The sequence below is a fragment of the Camelus bactrianus genome, chromosome 15, assembly GCF_048773025.1.
Source record: "Camelus bactrianus isolate YW-2024 breed Bactrian camel chromosome 15, ASM4877302v1, whole genome shotgun sequence".
Taxonomy (NCBI): Eukaryota; Metazoa; Chordata; class Mammalia; order Artiodactyla; family Camelidae; genus Camelus; species Camelus bactrianus.
Window position 1 is genome coordinate 28512098 of NC_133553.1, and position 22691 is coordinate 28534788.

The window sequence follows — 22691 nt, forward strand, 5'->3', positions numbered from 1 at the left end:
TCTCCAGGGTATGGTATGACAGATTTCTCCAGAAGTACTAAGTAAAGCACAGTGAGATGAGGTCAATATCCTCAGAAGATAATGGCTAATTTCGGTACATATAGAAAAATGTTTAGCTCCAGACTGATTCCTCCTTCAGACACACATCAGCCAATGGCCTTCATATCATCCTCACTATCAGAGCGCCTGAATGCAAGTGTCAGCCGAGGGAGGCTGATGTGGGGTTCTAGGAGGTGAGCGGCCCAAACGAAAAAATGCACGAGGAGTTGCCATACTGCTGGACAGACTTCAGCCGGAGACACCATGGGGTTAACAACACTTTATTGCCACAGGGAGGTGCACCCTATGATGCACCTGTCCTGCTTTTATCTGTTTTCTGTCAGCACATGCGCGGTCTGAGTTTCTTTGTTCATCAGGCTTACAGAATATCTCTAGCACATGCGTACTTCTATTTTCTTTGTTCTAAATCTTATATAATTGACGCATGCGTGGAGCAATTATTTACTGCATACTACAAACATACTCTGATCGTGGCCTTGGGTCCCACGGCCTTAACTCATCTCAACACCAGCTCACGTTCCACCCCCTAGGTCGTGGGAACCTTATCCCACAGGGCGGAGCATTGTGCCCAAAGACCACAACAACAATACAGAGTACAGCATCCTACCAATACACAGACAGCAACAATAGCCAGGACAGTTAGGCTCCATCTCCAGGAGGACGTCAAGGATGACCACCAATTCTTAAGGGAGTCTTGAGTTACATGATCTATGCGATCCAATTCCTGGTCTATTTCATGCAGTCCTTCCAATTGGGGGGGGGGGCATTGCCCCGCTCATGTCGGAGTATTTCTTCAATAGTCTGCCGCCGCAAGTCCCAGGGCGATCTCGCTGTCCTGTTGGCATTCCATCGAATCAAGGTGCTCCAATTAGCTCTGGACGCAGGGTGGAGGTGCCATGGCAGTCCATCTCCTGCGTCTACAGGAAGTTCAGTACAGACCCAACAGTGAGAGACGTTGTGGACTCGCGCGAAAGTGTGTGCCCAGGAGAACATGGTATTTGCTGTTACCCTGGACGGAAGGACAGAGCAGAGGTGGACACCATGATTGGCAAATCTCTCCCTTCTGGGAGGATGCAAGCCACTTTCTCATCCTGTGAGAGGACAGTGGCAGGAAGGGCCGTTCGCCCTGGGCGGTGGTACCACACCAACCCGCCCACACTAGGTTGGTTACACTCTGGGAGAGCTTCAGGAGCTATCAGTGGAATTGCCCAAAGCCATAGGGCTTCTGCTCCTTTAAGTAGGGACACTCCTGTTTTCCCTAGAGTAACCTGCACATCAAAAGGCCATTCCCCCACTCGTGGGGTTACCTGCAGAGCTTTCTCTAGCCCATCGCCCCATGGTTCCAAAAGGGCTAGCCAGGGACCTTCAGTCTGGACCTGATTCTTCCATGTCCAGGTGTTCTGTTTTCCTGAGTTCAACACCCTGGGGGCGCGTAATATTAACGCATGCCCCACTATTGAGACATCGGAGGCATCCTGCGTAGGCCCAACTCTGAGCCTCCGAATAGTCCCTTTCAATAACTTTTCCAGTGGGCTCATACCTGTATGGCGAGGTTGTTCATTCAAAAGACGTACCGCCTGCGACAAGACACTGTTCCAGCCTCGCCCTTGTGATTTGAGAGCCCTCAGTTTGTCCTTTAATAGGCCATTGTACCGTTCAATCATTCCTGCTGCTTGAGGACGGTAAGGCACATGCAATATCCAGTTAATATCATTTTCCTTGGCCCATTCCTGGGTCTGTTGGGCAGTGAAAGGGGTCCCTCTATCACTTTGTATTTCTAAGGGAGTCCCATAGAAGGCCCGTAAAACTTCCAGTGCTCTAATAGTAGAGTCTTGTGTAGCTCGGGGCACATGGTGAGCAAAACCTAGGCCAGTAGCGGTGTCTACCGCTGTCAGCAGGTACCGCAAGCCCGTACTCAGAGCAAAGGGGCCTACGTAATCTATTTGCCATACCTGCAATGGCTGAATTCCCTGTGCAACCTTCCCCGCCTGTTGGGGCCATCGCCGCTGGTGCGGGTGGTACTTTGCACACCATGGACATTGCCGCACGGCATCTTTGACTTCACTGTGGCTCAGGTGCAGGCCCCACCGATCGGCTACCTGCCTCATTGTGTATGAGCCAACATGACCAAGTTTCTTATGGAGCCAGGGACCTATATCGGGCCCTGGGACCATAGCCTGTACAGGACGGAGTTGGGCTAGCACATCAGCAGCATCATTGCCTGGTGCCAGGGCTGGGCGGTGCCCTGGTACGTGGTGAACAGTATACTGGCCTTCTTGGCCTTTGTCCCATAACTGTTTCCACATCTGTTGTCCCCACAGGGGCCGGTGCCCAATCATCCAGTCTTTCAGGGCCCATTGGGGTATCCACAATGTAAGGCCTCGATATACGGCCCAACTATCTGTACAAATCTGCAAGGGGCTAGGTTCATTCATCAACACCAGCCATACTGCCCATAACTCAGCCCATTGGCTGGATTGGCCTTCTCCGGTCTCATACCAGAAAGCTTCAGTGGCAGGGTGCAGTGCTACTGCAACCCAAGTGGGCGGACTGCCCTTACAAGATCCATCAGTATACCAAGCAGTTCCCGGGGGTGGCCCTTTCCCTTCACGAAAGGGACTGGGCACAGGGTCCACCCCTTGTTGTGGGAGTGTCTGTACGTCAGGCGCAACAAATCTCACAGGCCCTAACACCTGCTGCAACTCTGCAGCCAAGGGGCTAGTGGTGTACTGGGCTCTCTGTTCCAAATAAGCACCCCACTTCGTCAGAGTTGGGGTTTGGGCAGTTCCCGATCGGGGTTGCTTTGCCCATTTCTGTACCCATCCTGCAACAGGGCATGTGGTCTGCACTTGGACCTCTTGCCTCCCCGTCAGGGGTTCAGTGGCAATCAAGGATGCATAAGTCGCTAGCAACTGTTTCTCAATCAGAGAATAACGACATTTAGCCCCTTTCCACAACTGAGACCAGAATCCTATGGGCACTTTCTGCTGCCCATGTTTCTGCCATAAGCCCCAGCCATATCCATCATTGTCCACATGGACTGTCAACCAGAAAGGGATGTCTGGATCTATAGTGCGCAGTGCTTGCACCTGGGCCACTGCCCTCTTAGTTTCAACAAATGCACATTCGGTCTCATCAGACCAGTTCCAGATTTCTCCCTTTTTAATCAGTTTATACAGGGGTTTGGCTATTTGGGCCAAATGAGGAATAAACACCCACCAGTATCCCAGAAGACCCAAATAAGTCTGTAACTGTTTAACTGTTTCAGGACGGGAATATGCCTGGATTTTGTCTATTACTGCTCCAGGCAGCACTTCTGTCTTACCCGACCAGACAACACCCAAGAATCTGACAGAATATCCAGGTCCTTGCACTTTGTCCTCGTTCACGGCCCGCCCCCAGCCCGCCAGGGCTTCTCGCAGCGCTGTGGCACTGGCTTCCAAATCTGAAAGAGAATCAGAGGTTAGCATTATGTCATCAATATAATGGAACAAGCGAACGGTATCCGGTTTGCTCCACGTAGCCAGGTCCTGGGCCACCAGGCCATGGCACAGTGTAGGGCTGTGCAGATATCCCTGCGGCAACACAACAAATGTCCATTGTCTGCCTTCCCAGGTGAAGGCAAACTGTTCTTGGCTCTCAGGAGCTATGTCTATCGAGAAGAATGCATTAGCCAGGTCAACCACATAGTGACAAGTACCCAGTTCATGGGACAGTCGGTCCATCAAATCTGTTATATTCGGCACAGCTGCATGCATGGGGGGAGTGACTTTATTCAGTTCCCGATAGTCCATTGTCATCCTCCAGGAGCCGTCTGGCTTCTGCACCGGCCATACTGGAGAGTTATATGGGCTATGTGTAGCCCGAATTATACCGGCTTCCTCAAGCTTCAGAATAGTCTGTCCTATTTCCTCATGGCCTCCAGGCAGTCGATATTGCCGGACATTCACCACTCATGTGGCCTGTGGCAAAATCAAAGGTGCATGATGAGGATGCCCCCGTATAACTGTTTTCACCATATGGACTCTCAGGCGAAATTCCCCTTGAGTCGTCTGTATTTGCAATCCTTGCAAAATGTCTATCCCCAAAATGTATTCAGCTACTGGGGATATATGCACTTCATATGCAGCAGGGGGCAGACGGCCAATGCCCAAAATCAGAATCACTCGTTTAACACACATTTGCTTGTTTCCATATCCTTCTATATCAACCCATGGTCCCTGAAAATGCTCCGGATTTCCATGCACCAATGTAATTTCAGCTCCTGTGTCTACTAGTGCCAGCACTCGCTGTTTATTCATGGGGGACCAGTGAATAGTCAGCTCAACATGTGGCCTCCGGTCATCAGGGTGCCCCACGTCCCAAACACCTTGGCTTTCCTCCTAGTCTGGGAGGAAATCAGCAAAGGCCACCTCTCGGGCCTGATGGGAGGTTGGCAATGGAGTATATTGTTGCTCAGGCCATAATTTCTTCCATAAGGCCATCAGCACCTCCAATGGCTGGCCATCTAATTTTACATGGTCCAGGCCAGCTGCCAGTAAATCACACTATATCTGCCGGCGATCTAGCTTTTGGGGCCCTCCTAAAATTGGAGCATTCCCCTTTTTCCTCCTTGGTGTGGACTTCCCTTTCGGCGTCACTGCACAGGAGGAGGGGGTCTTGGACTCACCTTGAGTCTTGGCAGCACGTACCCCCTTTCGGCGCACCTCTATGTCCCCCAGATGAGCCAGAGCCTCAGTTACTTCATGAATGGGGCGGTCTACATACGGTGCTAGTAGCGCCGCCATACTCCCAAACGTTCCCGTTGGGCCATTAGCCAAAATCAAATCTTTCATTCAAGCTATAAGGAGCTCATCATCTGGACTACAGACATGCAAAGAAAACATCATCTGGCGCATGCCCATTTCCCGGATAACTTGCGCTAAGTCCAAATACGTGGTCCATTTACTCACGTGTTCAGGCAAGTCCCCTGCACTTTCCCACACAGTGCGTACAGCAGCCATTAACCAACTTATCAGCGTATGGTTGCCAGCATCAGCATTTGACTGGGGGATAATTTGCAGCCTCTGCCGCAGTGAGGGGACAGTTGCTATGCTGGCCAGCTGGCCCATCTCCTTCGGAGATAGCTCAGTCTGGTCAGCCCCATCATCCCAAAGGCACAATAGCCATGCGGGGATTGACTCACCCATACGCTGCTTACATTGCTTTGCCAGGTCTCTCAACTCCATTGATGTGTAGGATGTATAGGTGGTTTCTCTTGTCACTCGCCGTGGCCCCGCAGGAATTCCCCCCTGAGCCATGGGCTCCTCCATTTCCATCCGCTGCCTCACCACTGGCCGTAGACGCAGTGGAATGGGGGGAGGTGTCGGACTTACTGCTCCCAGGGGTGGTGGGACCGGAGCTATACAGGCATAGCTGCTCTCAGAGGCGGCGGAGCTAGGACCATGCAGACATCTTTCTGCTGTGCTGAGTCTGTGCTTAAGCTCCTCTTCTTTGCACTGCAACTCCTCCACTTGCATCTGTAAATCTCTCATGTCTTGGCTAGCATGCCGTAACACAGATAAGAACATCCAGGCCACCCTCCCGGCTGCCTCTCGGTGGGCTAATGGGACATTATTTTCTAACAGCTCCAACGCCCTCCGAATGTCATCTGGCTGGGGCGCCAATGTGTCCCAATCCTCAGGTTGAGCCCACGTCAGCAAATAGGCTGCCACCGGGTACCATACAGAGGTAGGGGGCCACTTTGCTTCCACCAGAGCATCCCCGTCAGGGGCAGGGGGTTCAGAAGGGGCACTCACCTCATCCTGCCGGCTACGCCAAGTGTCAGCCGAGGGAGGCTGATGTGGGGTTCTAGGAGGTGAGCGGCCCAAACGAAAAAATGCACGAGGAGTTGCCATACTGCTGGACAGACTTCAGCCGGAGACACCATGGGGTTAACAACACTTTATTGCCACAGGGAGGTGCACCCTATGATGCACCTGTCCTGCTTTTATCTGTTTTCTGTCAGCACATGCGCGGTCTGAGTTTCTTTGTTCATCAGGCTTACAGAATATCTCTAGCACATGCGTACTTCTATTTTCTTTGTTCTAAATCTTATATAATTGACGCATGCGTGGAGCAATTATTTACTGCATACTACAAACATACTCTGATCGTGGCCTTGGGTCCCACGGCTATAACTCATCTCAATGGTCCGATCATGGCCTTGGTTCCCACGGCCTTAACTCATCTCAACACCAGCTCACAGCAAGTTTCTTGCAAAAGACAGTTTTTACAAAAAGGAAATAAAAAGAATAGTTATTTAAACCTGACACCTTTTTATGCCTTTATTTTTTTCCAAACTAATATGTCAAACTAATTCAATTTATCTTGTCCATTTTTCTCCAAAGGATGACATAGATCTGAAGCAAGTGAATGGGAGGCAGTGCAAATACATAGTCACGCTTAGACCATTTCAGGACTGTAACATAACCAGAGAGAGAAAATTTTAATTCAAAAGTTAACGATTCATATATCACTTGTTATCTCCACCTGTCAACACTTCTGACAGCCTATTTTAATATTTGGATTTTTTTATACTTTATCTTGTGAAAAGAATTTTATCCCTTTCTCATTGTATTCCTCAACATGGAAAAAAAAAAAAGAGGTCAGACTGGAGTTTTAAATTTTATGCATGGAGGATGATAACAATGGTTTCTAGAGACAAAAAAAAAAGGTTCCTTTCCTCATAGGAAAGGACTGATTTATCTTCAGCCATAGCAGCAAGTAATCACCAGAACCAATTCTATATCCATCCTAACTGATCAATAACAACTTCGTATCAAGAACTGTGCGTCTGCCTCCATTTTGCCCCCGCCCCTCCTAAGCACACACTGGAACCAATCACTAGTCAAAACCCAGAGTGAGCCTCAGTAACTATGAACCCCAAACTGAGACCAAACAACGTTTCTTGAGCTACAAACTAAATTAAAGTATTTTTTTAAACTCATAGAAACAGTGTAAACAGCAACTGACCTTCCCCTCCCTCATCCACTTCAAAATTACTGAACTTGGACAAACCCAGTACATCAAAATAGTATCTGAATCAGGAGTTTAATCCTCCTCCCCAGAGGCAGAAAGGGGCCCAACAGGATAACTTCAGGGTAACCCCGGGTCCAGCAGATGCAGGGCAAATGGCTCCTGGTTTCTAAAGGCCAGCCAATCAGTGACAGCCTGATAGTTCTAAGAGTTAGCCAATGAGTAGCAATGATTTTCAATAACCATACTTACACAGTTTAAGATCCACCAATACCTAAATACTCTTGTTTCTGAAATTCTACCAATCCCTGAACTCCACAATTTCTGACTCCCTACACAAGGTAATTTCTCTGCTTTGTTCAGGGAGGGCTCAAAAGTAAATTCTCCTTCAATCAGCAAGGAATAAATTCACATCTCTGTATCAGATATGGAGAGATGGCTGCTTTCATTTAATCTAATTTGATATCTCACTAGTCTATTATAGTCAAAGATTATTCATTTACTCATTATTTATACTCCCATTTATTTCAAATAGCATATAAAGTAGTTATAAAAACCAACCAATGGCCCAAGCCGCAATGTGCAGAAGGTTGGTCTACAATGAAATGAGCCAATAAAATCATTGTTTAGACTTGTGGGTTTATTTAAATGTAACATGTCCATCGGTCATCCATATTTCTGTACCCCTCTCCCAATGGCTCCTAAGATCTAAGCTTCAGGAAAATTATCACACAGTGAGGAGAAAGGTTATAGAATATCACAGTGTACTTACACAGAGTACAATGTATCCCTTGTACACTGGTGGGCAAAGTCAGCCCCTCCAAGGTTAGCCTTCATCTCAGAATGTTGAGACATCATACGCTTGAAAGAGGATTCCAACATTTATCCAATGTGTTCAATACAAAAAGTGAGAGAACAAGACTGAGATATCTCCCTTACATACACTTAAGGTATCTGAAATCATAAAATCTCTTTTGAATAGCAATTATTCTCTTAGAACTAAAAAACTGCTATGAGACTGTGCATAAGTCATTACGTACCATTCTGTTTAAAGTAGAATTATATATTTGTCAGAGGATCTCCAATAAGAATGCCAGATGCATAATTGTAAACATCATTGTCCTCTTAAAGTTATTTCAAAATGTCATTTATGGATTGTCTCTACTTTACCCAAGTTTATGGATATAAAAAGCACAAACATTTATTGAAGACCCCATAGAATAAATAGAGTGACTTATGTATATTATGGTCGCCTGAGCTCTGTAGGACTTGTAGGACTTACTGTGTCAAGAAAGAGTTCATTATCTATTTTATAAATGAGAACCAAGTCCCCTAACATACTGTGTTTAGCCATGATAAATATCACAACTCTCCAAGATCCTTTATATCTTCTGAGCAAGCTTGCCTGCCATCTGCTACAAACCTGCCTGCATGAGCTGTCTGGTTTCTCTGGTTCCGATCTCAATGCTTCTGGCCAGGCTCTTCCCCCAAATATAAGCTATCCTTTCCCCCTTCATCTCTGCCCACCCAAATCCACTCCTTTGTCTCCGACTCCTTATCCAACAGGAAGGTATACTCTGTCACTTCATGAGATCTCCATCTCCCTCCTCTGAGCTTACTTACATACCTGGTCCCAGTCAAAGCATTTATTTGTTCATTTACTTAAAAACATTACAGTTTACCTTGCCGGGAAGTATGCAGATGTTTGGTAATTGCCAACTGTTGCCTGGCATTGTAGTTATCTGTGTACCTGCCTTTTCCTTCCTTATTAGCCGTTACCTTCCTGGAGTGCAACGGATGTGCCTTTTCCATCATATGGTGCGTAATACATGCTAAGCGGAGGAACAAGCTTGCCTTTGGCACGGCAGGAGAGCCCACAGGAGGTGAACCAAGTAAGCAGCACGCGATTCACTTACCAAACAAGTATCTGATCTCTTCTGGTTTATTTCATTTACCAGATTTCCCTTGAACAGTTTGAAAAAAATGTTCTTTCTGCAGTGGATGAATCATGAACCCTCTAAGAAACAGAAGTTGAAGCAGTATATTCACAGAGTGCATAAAATAAGTTTCAAACCTCCAGCTATTGGTAATTGTCAATCATTTTTAAAAGTCTATCCATTTAGCTCCTATGCTGCTAGAACTCTGTGTGCTTGAATATCCCTAAGGACAGCGTCTATTCCTGGGATTATCGTGTTTATGGATCTCTCAGAAGCATGGAAGAGACCTCCCAGAGGCTTGTTAAGATAACTAACAGTAACCAAGCTCAAACAAGGAAGGGGAATGGCACCGGACCATTTGTCTTTCAGTTTGGAGGGCAGAGAGAGTGACGGTGTTCCCCTGTGACCGCCACACGCTGCGCATGTATTCGGAACCGAGATTTTTATGAGCACAAACGCCAAGTGCGGATGTTGAAGAAAAGAGCCTTGCGCTGGAGAGAAAACAAACTGGGGGAGACAGAGCCCGTGTCTTCGAGGCGCTCACAGTGTTTACGGCAGGGGCTCCCCCTTGTATAGGTCCACCCCCTGGCCCGGGTCTGTGCAGCCCCTGCGGCCCGTGGCTGCCAGCCTGCCTCCCTCCATGGAGGTGCCTCCTGAGGCTGGGTCCCACTCCTCCCCCCCACCTGTCTGCTCATCTGCTTGCAGCGCTTCCGCTCTCACCAGGATGTAAATGGCTCCCAAATCTATTTCTCCACTTTGCATGTCTCTCTCTGCATCACAGGGTACTTACTGCATGCTGCTGGCAGGCAATCATTACTCAGTAAATACTCGCTGCCTGATTGTAGGATAAGATGGAAGTAATCTTCTTCCAGGTAAATGCATTAAGGGCTTTTCTGGGTCAAGATGGCCTTGCTCTTCCAAAATTCAAAACTAGAGAGAAAAGGATGAAATTACTACAGGGACACTCCTTAGATGAGAGGACTGTATAATTTTTGCTCGGTGTCTGCTGTTTTACCTGCTCAGCACTGCCGCCTCGTTCTGAGAGTGCTACCTTGCCTTCCACCCCACATGTCCATTACTACGTGGCCCTAGACCATACTCACTACATGGGCACCTGACCCAAACGAGGCTCAGGACCCCCTTCCCTGGGATTTTTGAACTTGGAACTAATAGGCACTCTCTCTGCTTGATGCCTGAACCTAATAAATATGAAACTCCAGCGATGTTTTTCTTCACCAAGTCAGTAACTCAACAAATATTTACTAAGCAACTACTGTATGCTAAAGCATCATGCAGTGAAGGATTCGAATGAAAGTGTCTGGCCAGGAGTAGAGGAAGACAGAAGATAAGTTAAGTGTTCAGTAAGTGGACATATAGTATCAGATGTGATAAGCCAGAAACCCACTGTCCAAAGAAATCGCTATCTGATCACCTGCATAATTTTGAGTCAGACTAAGAAGGAAAGAAAACAAAGCAAGAATAGAATGTTCATTATAACACATGCCGTTTTCCCATTAGCTTTTCTACGGTTTTTAAACGTGAAAACAATAACAATGACAACTCCAATTTAGGAAAGGAGCTCGAAGTGTCCAGCAATGCATTCAGTAGAGTCTGTATGCCTGTTAACCTGTACGCCTGCCCTTTTGAGATATGCACTAAAAATTAGCCTGATTTTATGAGTGAAGGAGCTGACTCACAGGGAAGTCCAGTGATTTGGCCAGCATCACAAGGTGAGCAGCAGAACCAGTGTTAAAACCCAGGAGGCCTCCTGCTAGAATCCTGGCTCTCACTGCTCATGGTACCATCCTGGTACTGAACAGCCTCCGCATCCGGAAACCGTGCTGAATAAAGGACATCTTGCCTCAAGGAGCTCACAGATAAACTGGGGAGGCAAATCCATCAGGGGACAAGTGTGATACAGCAGCTGTCACTACATGGACAAAATTATGTAGGAGTATAGAAAGCTGTGCGTGGGCTGAAGTCCTCAGCCCCACTCAACCCTCTGGAGTCCTCCAAGGCCAGGCCCACCTACTCACAAGCAGATCGGCTCTGACCTCGTGCCTGCTGCTGCTCCGTACGGCTGGATGTGGGAGAAAGCCCTTCGGGATGTGGAAGTGGCAGCTCATTTCTGCCCTCATACTTTGAACAAGTTGTCCTTGGTGTTTGCTCGAAGTGCAAGAGGGAGCAGCGTGGCTTCTGCCCACCGCCCAACCTAGCTCTTCTTTACAGCTTACTTAAAAGAGAGCACTTGGGAATGTTCTTAGGACTTCCTCCAGGCAAATACACTGGTACAGCCAGTGCAGAACGACGCATCGCCACAAATGTGAATTCAACATCAAATGGGAAGGTGCTTCCTAACACTCCATTCAATGAAAAATGTATTCCAAATGACTTTACTGGGGTTTTTAATTTTTTTTTAATGCAATATATTTCCACTAAATTGGCTACCCGTGAGTTAAAGAGAGGACAGTAGGAATGCGCAGTTTCCTCCTTCAGTCATCAGCCTGTTCTCTCATTTTTCAACCCTCTGCAACGGCCTTCCTACAAAGAAAAGCCCGGGTCAGGAATTCTGTCTCCCAGAGCCCAGAGCAGAGTGAGCTCCTTCTCAAAGAACCTCTAGCCTGTGGCCTGAGCAGCAGCCTGAAGGGAAAGGGGTGGGGGCAGAAGAGGGGCCGGGAAAAGTAGCAGAAAAGTGGGTTAGGAAGGCGTCTTTAGAGTTCTCTTAGAAGCTAAAGTGCTGGAAATTGAACGTCAGAGCCCAACCAGGTTTTCCTTCCCTAAGGGCACCTTTTCTCATCTGGAGAAATATTAAGTTCATTTCGACACCGCTGTCCTGGAATTCACAGTTGCTATCAGTTCAGGGAACAGCCGCACATCCAGGACTGATTCCTCCCCGACAGGGTCTTCCAAGGCCCCTCTCCAGGCAGGATGCATCTTGTCTCGGTGCCCCCAGCACGGACTCCCACACCCTCCCTGGATTTCCACATTTTCAGTATAACTGGGAGAAGGGGAGAACCTCGTCTCATCATTCAGAATCCCTGAGAGTTTGGAAGAGTGGGAAGAGCATGCGTTTGAGGTTAAGCACATCCAGTTTAAACTCTGGCACTTACGTCTAATTGGTGAGTGATTGACTTAGGCTACTTAACCCCTCAGGGGTTCCATTTCTCACCAGCACAAGGAGACATAGCAATACACACCTATCCAATGTCCTCTGATCATTAAAAGAAAAACCAAAGCAACTCACACTTTGTGAAAGGTTGCCTTGGGCTGGGCACTGGTCTGAGCTATGCACAGGTATTGTTTCCTTTAATCTTTGCAACACACCATCAGGTAGATCCTAGTCTGGGCTCTGTTTCGTAGATATGGAAATTGACGCTTAGAGAAGGTAAAAAAAAAAACTTGCCTAAGGTGCTTAGCGTGGACTGCACAGAATAACCATAATAATAACAACAACTATGCTTTATGGCACGCTGACTCTAGGCCAGAGAGGTGCTGACAATGTCACCTCTTTGTCTCAGGTGTTCCACATTTTTTCAGGTAAGGAACCTGTAACCTAAAACTATGAAGTAACTTTCTGTGGCTATTCAATCACTATGTAACAGAGCAGAGATGTAACCCCAGATCTTTGAGTCAGAGTCCTTGAGCTTAACCATTACAGACTGCCTAGAGGCGGCAGTCTCACCGTGTGTGTGTGTGTGTGTGTGTGTGTGTGTGTATACACACATATATACATATATATGTGTGTGTGTGTGTGTGTGTGTTTATATAGTAGCCCCATATTTTGTTGAATCAAATTGACACTGTGGGGAATCTTCCCTTCAAGCACATTAGAGTCCTCAGAGAGAAAATATAATCTTATGCATAATGGATCTGATTTTCTCTTTAGTTTCTTCACAGAGAGGGATTTAAAGAAAGGAAGGCGAGGAAGATTTGGGGTGTGCAGGACTCAACCCCAATTGTTCAGCTCTTGGACTGAAGCCTGGCTCACCAGCTCCTTAATCTGGGAACCAAAATCCACAACATTCATTGCAGGCTCCCAAGCTGCTAGACTCCGTAGCCACATTTTTGAAAATGGACACAAAGCACTTCCTCCCCAAGGTTCATTGCCAAAACAATGGTAATAATACAAGCAGCTAGTAAGAGAGGGTTGATTAAGTATAGTCTATCAACTTGATAGCACATCATACCTCCATGAAAACAGTAATTATGAAGACTAGAAAAAAAAGCACAGGAGAGTGCTGGATTGTTTACCATCTGACGTTATCTGATAAAATACAATGTAATGTGCACCCTATGGTTGCATCTATTTAAAATACGAATATACACGAAAATTAAAAGCAGATGTTAATATAAAATGAACTAAATATGTGTGGTACTTATGATGGTAGGATTCTGGGCAGTGTCGTATAGATTTAAAAAACATCCTATTGTTTCCACAGTAAAACATCAGCAGTCAGTGGCAGAAGACACTCTGCACACTGCCTCGAGGGGAGTGCCATGGAAGAGCCGGCACTGACCATTCACACACCTTTCTCCTGCCATCTCCCCCCTCCCCCACAGACACAAGGAAGACTAACAACAAAATCAGCACCCGTAGTGGCAAGTTGCTCTGTGGCCCACAGGACACACGCTGCCTTTTATGTGATGCTTTAGCAAGGCGGGGATATGCTGTATATCCTCCCAACACCACTTTCAAATGAAATACAGGATGTGCTGGAACCTGCCGCCCACTGGGGAACAGAGGAGAAATGGTGGGTCCATGACATGAACCGGACTCTTCACAGCCAGCCCAGGGTTTTTCTTTATCCCTGATGATTGCAAAGAGCGGCGTGTGCACTGGGAGAGTGCGCAGAAACATACTGATTCTCTGCAGGTTATGGAAAATACGCTTCATGTTTCACTTTTGAGACTGTCAGTATGGCTGGAGGTGCAAATGATGTTACAAGACTGAAAGAAAGATGCCATCGGACAAGGGGAGACGTCTGGAGCAGAAACGATTTCCTTACTAACTTAGGCCTTTTTACTGAAATCCCAGGAAAGGCAAAGAGGCTGAGGAGTTGGGCACTTCCCTTCCTTTCTTCTGAGGGCACATTTACAGTCATCCTCGTTCCTTAAGCCCTGTCCCTTTGCCGGTGTCCTCTCCTTGTCCTCTCCCAGGCTCACGTCTCTGGGTTAGGAGGGTTTGTCTCGGTGCTCCCTCCCGGGCTCAATCAGAGCTTTAACCCTGATCTCTCTGCAAAATTAAAGGCTTAACACCTGTGTCAAAAAGCAGGCTTAGGGAAGAGCATTTGGGAAATCATAAATTTACACAATTCTATTCAACAGCCAAGACATCATTGCTCTCACCCTTACTGTCTGTTCACTTCTGGTCCCCATCACCAAAGGACCACGTAAGGGTGACGGGGACCCCTACTCTGTGCAGAGCCCTAGGACGGACAACCCAAGAGGGAGGCTCTCTGCTTGAAGACTTCATAGATTGACTGAGAGTAAGAGTGGATGTTCTGTGTGATGGGGCCAACTGTGCACGCTACATGCTTCTCCCTGCTGGTACTGTGTGAAAGAGGCTGTGTGTGTGTGTGTGTGTGTGTGTGGTGTGTGTGTGTGTGTGTGAATAATTCCAGGAAGTCAAGTCCAGACCTTTTGAAATGTATCAAAAATCTATGTCCACAGTAACCTGGCATCTAATTTCCTGCCCCAGCCTCTCTGTTTAATAAAGGAAGAGGCTGCCTATCTCACAGCACTTTTCCTTTAATTCAAGTTCAGCCTTCCCTCCTGCCTTGGTTGTAGGTCATGATCTTGGCTGCTCCCTGCAGATTGAAAAGGTTGACTCCTAGATCTATAAGTGACAAGCTTAATTCTAGAGCAACTGCCTGAAGTACTTCACCGTGGTTGAGTTTCCACGTCATTTACCACTGACATTGTCTCCTGCATGAAAGTGCGAGGAGATTCAAGGAGCTGGCATTTGCTCCCAAGGTCTCCTTTAGTGGAACAGTGCCTAACATGCTTCTTAACTCGCTCTGCCCCCCAAAACAACTCTCTTCTCCCCAGTACTTCTGTCCTCCGACGCAACAGCATAACCCTTAGCAAGAGAAGAGCTTTACTCAGAACTCTCAAGTCTTAGTATCCTGAAACTTGTGTGACACCCATGGGGTGAGGTCACAACCTATCTCTGTGCTCCAAATCCCAGGCCTCCAGAACAGCCAGAAAGCCTGGTTTTATAAGAACAAGTCACCTGAATGTCCAAGAATTCCTCTGACACCATCTAGAAGACAAATCAAGAAAACATCATTTTTTTTGTTTTGAAAAGAAATGTGGGTTTTTTTGCCTCATTTGGATTTTTGCTTCTTCAATTTATTTTCATTTTTCAAATCGCCCATTTATCTTACTCTATTAAAACTTAAAAACATTAAAATCAAGATAAAGTCTTGATGAGTCTACAGCTGATTTTACTAGATTCTTCATTCTAGAAATAGAATTTCTAGTTTCCCAAAAACAAGCCCCTAAAAGCAGCATTCTCTGGTAAGGGAATCAGTATTTAGGATTTTACAAGTGCAAGGAGTCAAACTGAGTTTCCAAAATCAGAAGTCACTCAGAATCAACATTTTCTCCGAAAATGCAGATGCTATGTGCTGAAATATTAATATTCTGTTCAGTTAACAGAATGTCCTCCCATGGGTTCTGCACACCTCCTGAGTCTGAGAGATCTGATACAAATCGACCCTGTTATATCGTGTACTCTGAACACTATCCCCACCACACACACACACAAACACACACACACACACACACACAGGTTTGTGATACATGGTCCTATAGTGCCTCAGTTAGAGATTTATTTATTACATTAGTATCCTTTGAAGTTACTACTAACCACTGAGAATGAGCAACCCTCCCTGGAAGGACATGTATTAAGCTGGTAAGATTTCTGCTTATACCTGATGATGAAGCTTCTGTGACGTTTATGTATCAGACTTACTGAATTATTTTAAAACTTTCTGAAAATTATAAGTGAAGATACATCCCATTTAATTTGTTTCTTAGCTAGAGAAATGAGCTAACGAGTCATTATTTAATTTTGCCCATGTAACTTGGATTTGGATTGCTCTCTGTGTCGCCATGGATCTGCTCCTTCTTTTCTTCTCTGTGTAAATATATACTCTGTCTGTTTCTACAAACCAAGGCCTATGTGTAAGCTAAATGGGTTGCAATTTGTTCAGTTAATTGCAAGTTTCTAGAAAGTGCAAGTGTCTAATAATGCCTCTTACCCCAGATTTGGAATTAGTGATAAATTTCCACGATTCGAGAAAATTATTTTGAGTAAGTAAAGTCCTCTTGTTAAAAATGTAAATTCTCCTGGAAGATACAACATAAGGAATTATCATCTGTTATTTACCTCCCTGAGAAGTTTTTGTATGACATCCTTTATTATATGACAGATGTTACATGGACCAAGTTGGGAAGGGAACAGTACGTCTAGAGTGTGGGCATTACATGAAAGGTCTTAATGTCCATGAGGGCAACAGTCACTCAGGGAAAACAGGCAGAGAAAAGGGAGGTAGAAGGATGCCAAAACCCATCGATTTTCTTCCTTGCCTACTGGCCATATTCCAAACCTGCTACGCATGAGCTGGATCACAAAAGGAGGGTTACCATGTGGACTGCTGTGATATTGTCAAAGTTGTACCAGACAGAGTTCAATAGAAAAGGAATACTTTGTATAAGACTACTGCAATAGGAGAGAGACTGAACTCAATGCCACTGAAACAAAATTCTTCAATGTCAAATAGATGGGAAGCTTTTAGGCACTGGGTTGAGTTAGTGAAAAAAAAGCACTAGAGGAAGTTGGGGCGGGGGGTGGCTAATCTGACTGAGCCATCTGTGTTTGCTCATAGTCTCTTATCAAAGTTAGGGTCCTACCCTCCCACAGAGACTGGGAGATAGGGGTGCTATCTTTCTTGATAACATCTCAAAGGATGTCTCCCAGGTCTTTGAGAAAATCATTCATGGGTTATAAAATTGGCAAGAGGCTGGGAGAATTGACAATTGCAGTTTTTCTAAACTACATGCTCTAAGGAAAGGGAGATTAAGGGCCAACCTGAAGCTTAGTCAAGCTGAAGGAAATGTTAAGGCCATCTCGGTCAATATATAGTAATACTGTGAACATATAATGAGCACTTACCAAGTTCTAGTTTCTTCACAAGCACTCCCTCACTTAATAGCAATGCTTTATTGTCCTCGTTTCCAGATAACGAAGGTAAAGCACAGAGAGCCCAGAGCACCTGCCCATACAGAGCCTCGGCAGTCTGGCTTTGGAGTCTCCCATCTTAACCTCTCTACTTCACTTCCTTGCTGCTGGTATGGTAGACAGCCAACCCTTGCACCTCAACGTCTGAACTTAAAATGAGTCTGAACTTAAAATGAGTCCTGTGGCCCAAGTCCCCTAAGGTGAGCCACAGTAAGTGACACCCTGGGCAGTTCCCTCCCCTTGAGTGCAGGCAGAACTTGAGATAGCTTCTAGATGAGAAAATAGGTCAAAGGTGACGGGGTAGCCCTTCATGGTTATATTATGTTATATAGGACTCAGCAATCCGAACTGAGAGAGTCTCCCCCTGGGTTTGGAGAAGTCAGCTGCCCTGTTATGAGAAGGCCACAGGGTAAGGAACTGTAGACAGCCTCCAGAACTGAAAGCAGCCCCCAGGTGACAGCCAGCAAGACAGTGGGGACCTCGGTCTGTATTCTTATCTGAATTCTGCCAACAACCCCATGAGCTTGGACAAGAACTCTGAGTTTTGAGAACAGAGCCTCGCCGACACCTTGATTTCAGCCTGTGGGCTCCAGAGCAGGAGACCCAGCTAAGCCTTGCCCAGACTCCGGACTCATGCTTTAAGTTACTGAGTAAGGTAATTTGCTGGCATTCCTGTTGGCCAGTGGTCTGTTTCTCATTTACTGTAACAACCCTCCTTAAAGCTCTTTTGGTCTCTAGTTTTTCTTTCCTCCAAATTCACCTGCCATGGTATCATCTGAAAATGTGTATCTTGATATGTTATTCTTCAACATCAAATGCCATTTTAGCACCTAAAAATCTCTAGGATGAAGCTCACAGTATATTGTAAAAAGCCCTCCTCAGTTTGGTTCCAAATTACCATATGTTCCAGTTTCTTGCCAGCTCCTTCAGCAACTATTTGTTCATCTATTTTTTCAATCAACCTACAGTTACCTAATGCCTACCTTTTATGAGAAATTGTTCTAGGCACCGGGTGTATGAAACCTAAATGATACAATTTCTTCCAAAATAGTCCTCTAATGTAGGTGAAGAGACAGACAACTTAATCAGCTATCACAGTTCAAGACAAAAAGGCTGTGGCTTAAAGAAACCAAATGGCATGATTCCAACTCCACCGCTTACTGTTTCTGAGAATCTGGAGAAGTCAATATTTGTCTCTGAATGTCAGCGTTCTCCCTTGTAAATATTGGAAATAACACACCTAACATCTCACAGCATCGTTGAGAGGGATTAAACTTGATGATACAAATAAAGTTATTAGCATAATGCAGAATTCAGAGCGAAAATCCATTAAGTATATGTTAGATTTGGATATTCAGTTTTTGTTTGTAATTATGGACACATGTTGCACATGAGGCAGAGGAGGGGCAGGGCAGATGCTCAGAGGGAGTAAGCCCAGGGGTGAGCCTCGAACAATGACAGGACTTACCCCCAAACGAGGAAGGTTTCCGGGTAGGGAGGACATCGCGCCGGAAGACACAGACGCCGCAACAGCAGGATGTGCTGCAGACACAGTAGCTGGGCTTGTCTGAGAAGGTGCATGTGGGCAAATTAATTTACAGACTCTCTCACTTATCTTTCCCAGTCCCCATCTTTACTCCCTCACAAAGTAAAAAGAAGGAAAATGTATGTATCTGGCACTTGGTGTGTACCATTGTTCTAAGGGCTTTACACCTATGAACTTGCTATTAATCTCTCTGTTGTGCAGATGAGGAAAGGGAGACCAAGAAGGGCTAAGTGTTCGTCTCAAGGTTGTGAAACTGGTAATTCATAGACCTGAGATTCAGACCCAAGCAGTGATGAAGCTCTTGTGCATACAGCTCCAAAGTCCACCAAAGCTAACAGACACAAATAAACACAGAGACAAGGGAGCAAACAGGGAGAACAACTGGGTTGATCAAATCATTAAAGCTTACCCAGTTTACTCTCTACCACAAATGAGAAAAATGACACTCAAAAGGCTAAGTGACTCTCCCTTCAGTACTGAATGTAGTAAATGGCAGTTATAAGACTAGAATCCAAATATCTCCAGCGACATAAAAATTCATAACCATGTCAGTGAATGCATGTATAGAGATATTAGGCATGTACATATAGGTGTGTCACATAGATTTATATGTATGTATGTACATATTACGTATATATGTATGTATGTTGAGTATCCACTTGGCAGAGTGAGTAATTTAATGGTTTCTGCCCCATGAAACTGTGTGTTTAGTGTTTAAAATCAATCAAACATTGACTGATTAGCCTTCCAGTTGAAAACACTGTTGAGAAAGCAGCCTCTCAGTTTCGAACATATACAAGTAGTATCAGATACTGTGTTTCTTACAAATATCTTCAAGTTCTTCTGGGAGAAAAGGGTATTTTAAGTGACTAGAGACTACTAATGTATATATGTATATATACATTTTAGAATACAGGTAATTAATCCAAAAGACCCAAGGTCACCAAACATTTTTTTCCTTAAAATACACTTCTGAATGTATCTAGCTTTTGCACATAATTTCCTCACTTAATAGATATTTCTTGAATGCTTACTAAATGTGATGTACTACTCCTGGGCACTTGGGATATAAAACAGACACGATCCCAGCCCTGGTGTAACTTCCATTGTGGCTGAGAAAAACAAACAATACCTAATACTTGTAACAAACGTTATTCAATAGTTATATGGTGGTAAGTTCCAAGGGAACAGGAAAATATAGGTCAGGTTAGGGGAAGCCACAAGTGGGGGCTACAGTATTAAATACAGGAGTCAAGGTGACCCTTTAAAGAAAACGACAACGGAAAAAAATTAAAGGTAGTGCAAGATAGGTAGGTAGATATCTGGTAGAAGAACTTTCCAGGCAGAGGAAATGGCAGGTGCAAAGGCCCTGAGGCAGGAGAGTGTCTGGCATGTTTAAGAAATACCAGGGAGGCTGGGGATTGGGGGGGTGGGTTAAAACAACATGACTAGGGGTAAGAAATAATAGGAGAGGTAACAGAGCCAGATCATGTAGGGACCCCACTTTGCAATGCAAAGCCACTAGGGATCTGAGCTGAGACTGTCACAATCTGACAGATGTTTTACATTGTTCTTAGGGAGACAGTATAAGAGTGTTGTAGTAATCCAAGTGAGAAATGATGGGAAACACTGCACATTGTTCCCAGTCTCACAGGGAAACTTGTAACACTTCACCATTAAGCAGTATGTTTCGTGTAGATTGTTTGAAATCTAAGAATCTAATGAACGATTCCACCACTGTTAATTTTAACCAGAAATTCTATTCCTAATTCCCTAAGTTATTTTAAAAACCAGGTGTAAAGTTTAAATATGCCTCTTTTGATTTGGTATGAATTGTCATTAGTTTATTTAAATGTAATAAATTACACTGACTGAATGTTCTAATATTAAAATAATCTTGCATGCCTACAGCAAACCCTCACGATATTTTTTCTTTCTTTGATGCTTGGTTACTTTTGACTGTACTGTGCTTTTTCATAAAAAAAAAAAAACAAAAACTATTCGTAGCAATTATTTCAGTTATAGAACAAAGTTTTTTTTCCAAAGAACTTCTATGTTTGCTTGCCAGTGCTTGATATTGATTTTTTACCACTAAGGTAGTTTCTAACATTGAGGTGACCTCACATTATTGACATAAAATCTATTTTGTCATAGTTTGTTATTAATTAGGATATTAATACTGAAGTCTATTCCTTGGCATTTATTGGAGACTTTTGGATCTATAACCAAAAGTGAAACTGGTCTATTTTTTTTTCTTGTACTGGCCTTTTCTTGTTTTGGTATAAAATATGTAAAAGTCTCATAGTTATGTGAATTTTTCTTTTTTATTTTCTTAAATAAATTATATATCATAGGAAACTTTTAAACTGATTCATCATTTGTTTTTTTATTGTTCCTGATTTCTTTTAGACTAATAAAGATTTCTATAACCTATTTTTCTCCACTGATTTGAAGATATAAATTGCATTACTAATCTTCAACCTTTACCGAAATTTAACCACACATTTTTCTAATAAAGTCTGAAGTTATTCAATGTTTTTTGTGCCTTGCAAAACTTGTCAAAAATCTTAGCAAGTCTTAAAAATGCATAGCACTCCCATTATGTTATTGCTGTCTATATTTTTAGCTTTACTTTTTTGAACACAATTTTTTTTCATTGACAGACATAGTTTTATTTTTTCTGTGCTCACTTTTGTTGGCTTTCAATGTTCTGAGTCCACATCTCCTCTACCTGAAGTGCATATATTATAAATCTTTTGAAATTATTCTGTAAATGGTAACAGTCTTTGTATAACTGAAAAATATCTTTACCCTCACTCAGGAATGGAGATTTAGCTGAGTGTCTCGGTTAACAGTGAGTTTCCCTCAAGATTTTGAATATATGATTCTGTTGCCTTCTGGAAATTCTTCTGGGTGATATCTGTCTGCAGTCAAATTACAACTTATGCGTAGGTAATCCATCTTTTCTCTCTGCTAGCTTCTAAGGTTTTTCTTTCCCTTTCATGTTGAACAGTTTCACTCCTACATGCCACAGTGTGAATTTGTTTTTGTTCTTCCCATATGGCATTTGTTGTGTATTTTCTAAGGACTTAGAAATTCTTAAAATCTGAAAAATCTCACCTATTATGTCTTTCCATATTGCTTCTCTACCATTACATCTCTTTTCTTCCAGAATTCATGCTAAACATACGGTGGAGTGTACTAATCTACCATCCACTAACTTAATGATTTTCCAGTTTTCATTCTTTTCCTGTCACTACTTGATTCTGGGAAGACTATAGTCTTCAAAGGACTCTTGTTTCTTTGGGTCCTTTCCACATGTTCTCTAATTTATTACATTCTTTAATTTCAAATTTCATAAATTCCAAGATTTCAACTTAACCCTTTCACATTTTTTTTCAGTTTATTTTTATCATAATCCCTTCATTTTAATGGATGTTATCAAATTATTTCTCTTTTGACATCCTAAACATACTTGTATCAATTATTTAAAATAATATTAAACTCATTTCACAAGAATGAATTGATGTTGGAATTTTTAGTGATGTGAGCCTTCTTTCGGAACACGTGACTTCTTCGTGTGGTTGAGTATTGTATCTGCAGCTCATATCAGGTGCAGGGACCCCCTCCCTCTGTACTTAGTCTCCTCAATGTACAAAGTCTGAGTTTGCCGCTTGCCAGGCCCCAGAACTAGGTTTTAAATGGCATGCCAGGGCTTTGGTTCACAGTGATACTTGAGAATATTACAGATTTAGCTGGTGGCTTTTCTGGTTTTCTTGTTATGAAGCTTTTTTCTTTTTCCTTCTTCCCTCTCTAGCCCACAGCTTCCTCTAAAGCCATGGATGAAGCAGATTTTTGGCAGAAAGCTTTTTCCAGCCTCTTTTTA

At 44.2% G+C, this 22691-nt stretch overlaps 1 protein-coding gene across 12 annotated transcripts in view; it reads right to left on the reverse strand.

Moving 5' to 3' along the window:
• Positions 1 to 304: 304 nt before the first annotated feature.
• The window catches only part of LOC123614968 (uncharacterized), a 501406-nt gene continuing 479019 nt past the window's right edge, over positions 305 to 22691 (reverse strand). For 6 of the 12 annotated variants that reach the window (XR_006722484.2, XR_012499255.1, XR_012499261.1 and 3 more), the window contains one exon: positions 305 to 9944. Coding sequence is in view for 2 of the 12 variants with exons in the window: in XM_074341735.1 (XP_074197836.1) it covers positions 1065 to 1069; positions 3386 to 3505; positions 5246 to 5957 (837 nt within the window). In the remaining 10 variants the exon portion in view is untranslated. Of the gene's footprint in view, positions 9945 to 18727; positions 19145 to 22691 lie in introns of those variants that run through there. The other 6 variants (XR_012499254.1, XM_074341736.1, XM_074341735.1 and 3 more) reach the window with 6 other exon arrangements.